The 10,010-nt window shown below is 40.9% G+C and overlaps 1 protein-coding gene across 3 annotated transcripts in view; it reads left to right on the forward strand.

The window, feature by feature from the left end:
• The window catches only part of ASPH (aspartate beta-hydroxylase), a 187,669-nt gene that overhangs the window by 41,758 nt on the left and 135,901 nt on the right, over nt 1–10,010 (forward strand). For all 3 annotated transcript variants that reach the window (XM_077751811.1, XM_077751809.1, XM_077751810.1), the window contains 7 exons: nt 835–960; nt 4,570–4,602; nt 5,605–5,661; nt 6,111–6,161; nt 6,614–6,646; nt 9,179–9,217; nt 9,610–9,645. In XM_077751811.1, coding sequence (XP_077607937.1) covers nt 835–960; nt 4,570–4,602; nt 5,605–5,661; nt 6,111–6,161; nt 6,614–6,646; nt 9,179–9,217; nt 9,610–9,645 — 375 coding nt within the window. The remainder of the gene's footprint in view (nt 1–834; nt 961–4,569; nt 4,603–5,604; nt 5,662–6,110; nt 6,162–6,613; nt 6,647–9,178; nt 9,218–9,609; nt 9,646–10,010) is intronic.

Raw genomic sequence — 10,010 nt, forward strand, 5'->3', positions numbered from 1 at the left:
GTTGTTTGCTTAGAGTACTATGTACAGGACGTGACTCTGCTTGAAGCCATGTCAGCGTGCCATTGGGAGACTTTCTTACACCGTGCCGACGAGCTAAGCCCTATTGCAGCGGGATAATGGAGCGCATCCCGCATCGACACAGAAGCAGCAGAGCAGTTCAGTATGCCCTCAAAGTCTCAGAAGGGAAGCATGGGCATTTCTGCATAATGTATAGGCTAAACATAACAGCCTTTAGCTGCAGAGTATAAAGAGGTGACCCAATGCAGAGGACCTAGCCTGCGGTTTGGAAGGTGTCTGGCTGTCCTTTGCAAGAGTATCTGCATAGAGTTATTGAAGATTGTTACATGGAGTTTTATGCCCAGTCTCAATGAGAGGTCACAGGCTGGCCTTTTCTCTAGCCTCGTGATAATTGAAGAAGCCAATATATGAATAATTGTGAATTCATTTATTCATCCATTACTATTTATTGAGCATTTCCTATGGCTAGGCGGAGGCCCTGGGTGCTGGGCATGCATAGTAAATAAAATATATGTGCTGCCGAAGTGAGCACTATAGTAAATAAAATAGATGAGGTCCCTGACCTTGGTGAGTTCAAGTTCCAGTGAGGGAAAGGTCTGTCCCCGCCGCAGGTGGACGAGCACTTGACCCGAGTGAGGACGGAGCTCCAGAGTGGGCGGCAGCAGGTGCCGTGGCCCGGACGAGGGGCGGGGGGTGCCCGGCAGCGGGAGTGGGTGTGTGGCAGCCCTTCCGGAGGGGCTCACGTGTCTGTGTCGAGTGCTGCCTGTGGGCCCTCGTGGTGGACCCGTGACACTTTGTTCATTATCGTTGTTCAAGGAGACAACGTGCAACAAGAAGACGATGGACCAGCCAGAACACCACCACCGGGAGACGAGGATTTCCTTGTGGGAAGTGATACAGATGAGAGGTTTGAGCCTCTGGACGCTGGAGCATTTCATGAAGGTAGAACAATTTTTTTTTTTTTTTTTTTTTTGGTTTTGGAATAAAACACAATGAGCATTTTTAATTATTATTGAAGTTTTTCATGAATATTTTTAAAATACTTAATTTTTATCTGGTTTATATATACATATATATTTTAATGTTTATTTTTGAGAAGGAGAGAGGGGGGAGGGGCAGAAAGAGAGAGAGAGGGAGACACAGAATCCTTAGCAGGCTGCAGGCTCTGAGCTGTCAGCACAGGGCCCGATGCGGGGCTCAGACTCACGGACTGTGAGATGATGACCTGAGCCGAAGTCGGACGCTTAATCTACTGAGCCCCCCAGGTGCTCCTATCTGGTTTATTTTTAAGTTGAAGCCGAAAAGTTCAATTAAAACTAATCCCCCCCAAAATAAGTAATTTTTTTCCTGAAGTAAATAGATATCCCAACTTTGAGTCAAAGCACTTTTAAGGAGACTATCAGAATATATGAATTCCTCATAGAAAGTAAGCAAAATACTTCCGCATATTACTTTTACTGTACACTTCTTCCTGGAGTGTCATGTCTTAGAAGAAATTCAGAAGATAGATGAACTTTTTTACTCAGCTGTCTATCACAGGCTCTTACTCTAACATAAACTTCATAATCACAGTTACGAGAACACAGTTCTTAGCTTCTAAACCAGGCACTGGCAGCCTTTCCTTGTAAACAGCGGGAGGATTAGTATTTTAGGCTTTGTAGACCAGATAGCCTTTATCCCAGTGACTCAGCCTTGCTCTCATTGTGCAGAAGAGCCCGGAACAGGATCTAAACAGTAAGTGTAGCTGTGTTCCAGTACAGTGTTATTTACAAAATCGGGAGGCAGGCCTGCTCTGAGCTGCAGACGGTGGTCCGCTCACATCTGTTCTGTATCAGTATCTTAAGTCTAATTAAGTATCAGGTGTGTCATTTACCTTGGATCATTTGCAGAAGGTGAGTTAGACTAGTCGTTCATTGCTGCCTATAGAGAGAAAGAATTTCTGTGATGATGAAACCTTTTTTTCATAGATTTTGTGCTCTGTTATGTCTTAATGTGACACTACCACAATTATCTGAAGCCTTGTTAAAAAAGTGCACATGCTTTGTTCTTAGGGTATCTCTTTTCTGTTTCTTTTTTCTTAAAGTAGCTCTTAAAGACTTTAATGAGTTCTTGAAAGATTTTTCTTTTAACATTTTTACTTATTTTTTTTTAAAAGTAAGCTCTATGCCTAATGTCAGGCCTGAACTCATGACCCTGAGATGAAGAGTCACATGCTCTACTAACTGAGCCAGCCAGGTGCCCCGAAAGACTTTAATCCATAATTGTTGTACTCTGATTGATTAATGTTGTTTTATTTAGAATATATAAACACATAAATCATATAATTGTATGTATATAATCTTAAAATGAATACACTGAAACATTGTTTAAGATGGATGTTTCATTTCTAAAGAGTAAAACTAAAGAGAAAGGTTGAGAGACAGCACCCACTCCTAGTCATCCATATAGCGCACTATGGCCCGCCATATAATCATCATCAGAGTCTGTGGTAGAGTTGCTCTGGGACCCAGGCAACAAGTCAACACCACAAGCCAACAAAGGATCTGGAGCAGAGGGGTCTGGCAGGGTTCAAGGGTCAGCTAAGCCCAAGTCGAGTTTGGACAGGTAGACAGACTGAGAAACAAGTAATAAGTGAAATCCACAGCAGCAATCAGGGTAGGAAGGTCTAGGGCCATAGCCATAGAAACATGGATTCAAAGAGAGAATTTCTTGCAGATATGGTCCACATAAGGTGGACTGATATCCCCACAAATAGTTTTCAGTCTTGGATACAAAAGACCACTTCTGATGCGCTCTACACAAAGTGAATCAATGTTTCAGGTATGGGGCCCTGAAAATGGATAATTGTAAAAGTTCCCCAGGTCATATCAGAGTACAGCCAGGATTCAGTGAAAGTGTGGCCAGGCTGTTTATTTTTTCATATCCTGCTCTGCTGGGTATGAAGAAGCTGAGGCTTGTGCACCTGTGCTCATAGGCAGGGGAGCCAGGTCGGGCCATGGCACCTGTCCAGGCCCAAAATTGAGTGGAGCGATAGCCGGGTCACAGTAAATTGAAAAATGGTTGCTGGGACTTTTTAAAGGCATGAAAGTAATGAGAGGGTAAAGTGTATCTACTTTTTACAACATTTAATGTATTGGGAAACTACTTTGGAAGCAAGAAGTTCTTGATTTATGAATGAATGTATTTCCAAAACCTTACAGTCATGCCTGTTGTCAAGGTCAGGAAATACATTTTTCCATAGAAATAATGAGTGGTGGCTTGGTTTCCGTACCAACCTACAAAACTGTATATAATGCATCATTTTCTGTGAAAAATGTACACTCAAATGCTTTTGAGCTCGTATTTGAATTCAGCAGCATTGTGCATCGAAAATAGGCATTTATAGACCAGCTTTAGAACTTTAGACCTTTAGTTATCACATCTGTTAAAATTTCTCTGGGAACGAAAAGTGTTTCTAGCTGCTGAGTGGGGATGCTGCTAAAATGACTTCCACATTTCCCGGCATCTCCTGCTCCCTCCTGTCCTCAGCTGAGATGCCTCGGGAAGATGAACTTACAAGGAATTTTGGTCTCAGTTGCTGCTTATATAACAGATTTCAGTTAAGACACTCAATCTGAAACATATGGAATTTGATATTTTTGAGGTTTAGGAGTTATAGATTGCGGGTAGGAAGACAGACTTCTAAAAAGTTAATAAATTGAGAAGGCCTTACATTCTGATCTAACCTTTATTTTAAAAAGTTTTTTTTTAATGTTTACTTATTTTTGAAGAGAGGGAGACAAAGGGATGAGCAGGGAAGGAGCAGAGAGAGGAGACACAGAATCCGAAGCAGGCTCCAGGCTCTGAGCTGCCAGCACAGAGTCTGATGCGGGGCTTGAACTCAAGGACCGTGAGATCATGACCTGAGCTGAAGTCGGATGCAGAACCCCGAGCCACCCAGGCGCTCCTCTGACCTAATCTTTAATTCGAACATAGATTCAGTGTGAACTTATAAGTTGTTTATTAAAAATTTTCAGAAATTGAAAACATCTTTACCTCGTGTAGCTGTCACATTAACAAGGGTCTCAGGAGCAGTGAGGACCCAGTGTCGGCAGCACTTGGCTGTTGGGGGTCTGCGGGTTCAGTTGGGACCACAGTTGCCCTTCAGCGCCCCGTCTTAGAGAGTCTCCTCCGTTCTTCCTGGAGTTCCCATCTATAGACAGTGCTTTTGCTCTAGAAAGTAGGACCCCACAGTGGAATGTGACGTGGACTAGGAATTCACCCTTTCCTGAGTCCAGCCTTGTCACTGTGCTTTTCTGTCCATTCCCCCGCCAGTCCAGGATCGGGTGGCATCGAGTGGACCGAAGACAAGGCGTAGACATTTCCAAGTGTAGTTCTCATGAAAGTTAAAGTGTTTAGCAGACTGTTGATAGATACTTTCATGTTTTATCTTAATATTTACTTTCAAAATGAAATCAATGATAAGCATGGATTCAGAATATACATCAATGGTATATATATATATACGGTTTTATCAAAGTAGTACTACTGATTTGATGTTATTCTTTCCAGAAACCGAAGATAGTTACCCTGTAGAAGAGACAGGTAAGATTTAAACTTAAAACTATTCTATTTTTCTTAATTAGAATGAGTCTTTTCTCATTCTAATCATGAGAGAGAAAAAATATATTATCTATAATTATTTATGATTATATTTTATAACATAAAGTATATGCAATATGTATAGCTAATTGTTATAATATATGATAATTTCATATATATATTTCTTTGTGAATCTAGTTTCTGTGCTTTTGAAGTCTGTTTCCTAAGGATAAATTCCCGGTAGTGGGATTACTAAGTCAGAAGATATAGAAGCACACGTTCTATAGTCTTAAGTTACAAAGTCAGTGGAAGGTCAAAGTTGTGTGCTGTCACTGGTCACACATGCCCAGAAGATATGGCCACACTAGAGATGGACGAGTCATCTTTTGGTAAACCTGTGTTGGCCAGTTTTTTCTTCCATGATTGGAGTAGACCCCTTTCTGTGCTGGAAGACCCGGTCTGTTGTTGGCTGTCACTTAGGACCTATGTTGCATCAACAATATGAACATATTCAACAATATGAATATGTAAATACATTGCAGTCTGGGAGTACTCAGGTGTTAAGTCCAAGTGTACGGGGCTAGGAAATGTGTGTGTCCTTGTTCAGGCACACACTGCGGCAGGTGCTTGATGAGTGGAGGGGAGGGCGGCTCACCTGTACCGCTGTCTCCGTGCTCTCTGTCTGTCTGTCTGTCTCTGCCTTATTGGTCTTTTGCTGAATATAGTCGATTTGCAAATCTAAATGAGAGTATAGCTTCATCACTCTGTGGTTCGATTATAGACCCGTGGATGACGGGGACTGTCTTATTCATATTTCTATTAGGCATTTACCAAACCTAGTACCTGCATGTTTCATGAGTGAATATAAATGGGAGCATCATTATAATGTGATTTTACATTTCCATTTCTGTTATCACTAGATATTGGGCTTTTCCTATTTTGAATATCAAGTGTAATCCTTCTTGAGGCATATTTGAAGTTTCCTCATCATTTCTTAATTTACAGCTTCACAGGTCTATGACCAGGATATGGAGGAGATGATGTACGAGCAGGACCCCCCAGGTTTGTGATCTCCTGTGACCCCAGGTTTAATGATTCACTCTGATTCAAGTCAGAGTGCTCTTTATAATATTCATAATCATTTTTGGTGCCCAGACATTTACAGAAATTTCTGAACATAATTTAATATTACATCGACAAGTGGGGAAAAAAGGAGATGGGGTTTTCAAACCACCATTGGGATTTTTCTCTTCGTAGTCAGGACCCAGGATATTCGGACATTAACGAGGTGGGATGGTGTGGTCGAGCCTGACTGGTTCTGTTCCTTCCTGTCTTTGTGACCTAGAAAATTTTGGAACTTTATTCGGCTTAAACTTTGTCAAATGATAATGACGACACCTATCTTACACAGTTGTGAAGATTAGAATTAATCTGTAAATACATTAGAATGGTGTCCGGTAAGGTGTTTGGTTTCGTCATGTTTGGCAGAGGTGTGTGTTTGTTCTTTTTAGATTCCATGGACCCAGTAGCAGGCGGCGATGAGGGAACATTCCGTGATGCAGGTATCGCGCGAACAATTGCATTAGATGATAAATGTCACTTTAAGGCTTTACAGTTGCAATGCTATAAAAACACGGTGATTTGTCTTTCAAAGGAGTCAAAGAAGTAATTTTAACACCTAATACAAGTCTTTTTGCTTTGTAACAAGATTAGATTATTAAAAGTATATCAGACCTTCATATTTTGCCTTGCCTACCCTGGCACCACAAAAGAAGATATTAATCATTAATGCTCCTTTTTGCATATCTTGCTTTCTGCCAGTTTGAGGGATTTTTATGAAAATAATTTGCTTGTCATTTTGTCTCGTTTTGGGGCAGAGGCACTCATCGCTGACTGCAGGCATTAATATTGCAAGGAATAGAATTCTGTGTTTGAGATTAAGTTGTGCTTTTTAGCTAAGCAGTGACACAGAATAACTCATTTGATACTTTGGTTTTATTCTCTTTTTTTGCAGATGACATTACATACCAAGACTATGATGAACCAGGTTTGAAAAACACTTCTTAACCTTAAGCCATCTTCTTGTTTTAAAAGCTACTCAGAGTTTGACTGTAGAGTATGGAGAATAATGTTATAAGCTACAAATGCCACAACTTAAAATATCCAAAGGAATGGTAGTTTTCAAAGAATTTACTTGGGGAGACCGTTTACCCCCTCCAGTAATTCTGCCATTGACTAAATAATTTCTTAAACTCTTTGCAGAGTTGCCATAGGAAGCAGTTAAAAATGGTGCACAAATACTTACCTCCTTACTTATAGTCATAGCTGTCTTTGACTAAAATCTGTCGTGTGCATGGAAGACTAGTCAGAGTTTAACTACTCTTGCTGCCTCTACAAAGTAATCCCACTCTTAGGGTGACAGATCTGCTAGCCTGGAGGAAGGTACACAAGAATTTCACTGCAGGCTTAGAAGTGGCATGAGGAACAGCATCCAGGCACATTTGTGGTATGAGTGGCACTAGAGTCAGATTTAGGCACTTAGAGCTGCTTCTGTCGCCCCTGCACTTCCCATGCTTTTTATTAAACTCCATGATGTAGATTCTATTTTTGCTGCTTCCCAGATGAAAGAAATAAGGTTCAGAGAATGTAAATGACTGGCCTGAGTTCATGATGACTAAGACATGATAAAGCAGCGGTGGATCATCTTTATCCCACCACCTTCAGGGACGGCTCTGTCAAAGGAAAGAAGTCAGTTGAGTGTAACCAAGAAGGATGAAGAAATGTTTAGTGTGCGAGTCAAATATGGAGGACTTCCTATGTGCAGGACGGTTTGGGGGCTTCATATTTAAATAGGATCAACATCGAGTCCCTTGGCTCAAGAAACATATGGTCTCATGATAATTGGTGATTCTCAGTTGGAGAAAATTAGGAATCGCTGCGTATAAACCTGATATGCTGATTTACTCAGCATCTGTATTCACGATTTGAGGTCCTACTAAGAGGACCATTCACAGCGGCTGCGTCTAATGGGATATGGATGATGCCTGGTTGTGTCTTTAAGAACTAATATTTTTATAAGAAGTTAAATAACTTGGCTGCTATGATTGCATTTAGATTTTCTTTTTAGTTTTGAATTTAAAGGAGAAAATAGGAATTTGGAAATTAAAAGTGCCATGTAGAGATGTGACTGGACATACTTTTCTGATTTCTGCCACTTATTACAGTGTTTTTCTAAATATGCTAGAAAGAACATGTTTGGAAGCCAATTTGAAAACTAGATCCAGAGAACCTTAAAATCGAACTTGAAAGACATGTAAAATTAGATACCATGCTAATGAGAGTGCTGTAAAAATAAATGTATTTTCCTAGGCAGAATATCAGAATGAGTATAATTTAAAATGGTAAGAAAGAGTAATAAATATGACCTAAGGGGTCATCAAGATTTGGTGAGATACTTTGGATTACCTTGCTATAGAAACTAAACTTTTCAAACAATGGATTGAGTAGAATAGCAGATTATTCACACTGTTCTAAAAAGATGCCTTTGTAGAATTCAGGAACCAGACTAGGGATACCAAGTAAATGTGTAACTGAAGCTGTAAGTAGGGTGAAAGCAAAAGCATTTTTCATGGGGAGCACAGAATATATTCTGTATTAACCTCCCCACATCTAGACCCCGTGGCTTATGAAAGCTGGGGAGGGAACCAGCTTTCCATATAAAAACTTCTAGAAAGCACCAAGCCTACATTGGGTGTACCTAGGAAATGACGGAACCAGCTGGCCGTCTGACTGATTCATATACTGCATATGTATTAACTGCCTTGTGTCCAAAACACAGGACACTGGACCGTTCTGGGGAGGAGCACACCCGTGCTCCCTACTCCCATGGACCCTGTGTCCTAGCAGGGGGTAGACGTTACACAAATGACTTCAGTTTAGTGTCTTGTTGCAGTAGCGCTCAGTGCTGGTGAGAACAAGTATGGTGTGTAACAAGAGCATATATTGAGGAGACCTACTGTTCTAGTTAGTGGACCAGGGAGGGCTTCCCTGAAGTTTGAGGTGAAGATTAGAGCCATTGACGAGGCAAGGGGCCGGTGACTGGAATAGCGCAGGAAGCACCCGAGGTGTCCGGAGTGCCGGCAGGTGTCTGGAGAGTTGTTCCCTAAACAGAGTAGAGAATCTGCCCGGCGAAAGCTCAGAAGAATCCTTCACCACAGACATGAAAAAAAAAAAGAAAAGAGAAATTCGTCAGGGAGCAAACCAAGTGTGGATCTTGGTAATACCACAGGAGATTGGGAAGAACCTTAATTTCTCCCATTTTACATGAAGAAAGCTACGTAATTGACCATCTTCTCTGGCTAACAGGTGGCCGACCCAGACTTTGGATCTGGGCTTGTTTCACTCTGCACCAAACCCTTCCCCACCCTCCTGTGTGGCCTGCTGCGTCCCAGTGACTAAGCCCTAGGGGTTCAAGGATGACTTAGACATTGTCTCTGCTCTTGAAGCCATAAAATGAATGTTGTAGTATAGTGAGAGTTATGTAGTCCTAAAAGATTCTCTTTTTCTGTGTATTTTCTAGTATATGAGCCATCAGAAAATGAAGGGATAGAAAGTTCAGGTAAGCTTTTTCTCTAAACAAGTGTTTCCTACAAGTGTCCTCCCCCCTTATATTTATTAAAACTCAGGTAGCTTCTAGAACAAAGACAGATGTTAGTGAGAAATACATTTTCAAGTCTCCAAGGGAGTAATTGGATTTGCCAGTATATTTGTTCCCTACTTATGGCAGGTTTTATGTCACCATGAATGATATCAGCCTATTTAGTAAATTCTTTGAATGTAATTTAGGAATTAAAGTGGATATGCTAATATAAATACTTGTGACTCTCTATATATGAAGCCCCAGTCTAAAATGAGCCAAATTTAGGTACCTGAGTAGAGATAAGCTAATTTAGGGATGTAGTGTGAGTGAATGTAAAATTTGTGTGTTTTTTTTTTCTTTTTCCTTTTTAGATAATGTTGTAGAAGATTCAAATGTCATTTTAGAAGGTAAGTTAGTTTTATAGATTGCTTTGCTTTTTGTACTAAATTTATGTTCATGTGTTCAACAAGCATGCTTGAGCACTTCGCTGTGTGTGTGGTGGTTGGAGTTAGGGGGAGGGGGACCCGCCTGAAAATGGACAGAAATTCTGTTTTCCTTGGGGTTAGCATTCTCATGGTCAAACATGACAAAGTAAGTGAAGGTTATGAAAAGTGCAGCAACAGAGATAAAAACAGGATAGCAAAATAGAAAGTAACTGGTCTCAGTGAGGAGGGTGACTCTGAAAAGGGAAGGTGATTTGATCAGAAGGGGTTAGCCTTGGGCAGGGGTGGGTTGAAAGTTGGGTCCTTTAGTTGCTATACAGCCGGACAGA

The sequence above is a fragment of the Crocuta crocuta genome, unplaced genomic scaffold, assembly GCF_008692635.1.
Source record: "Crocuta crocuta isolate KB4526 unplaced genomic scaffold, BGI_CrCroc_1.0 scaffold20, whole genome shotgun sequence".
In the NCBI taxonomy this organism is placed as follows: Eukaryota; Metazoa; Chordata; class Mammalia; order Carnivora; family Hyaenidae; genus Crocuta; species Crocuta crocuta.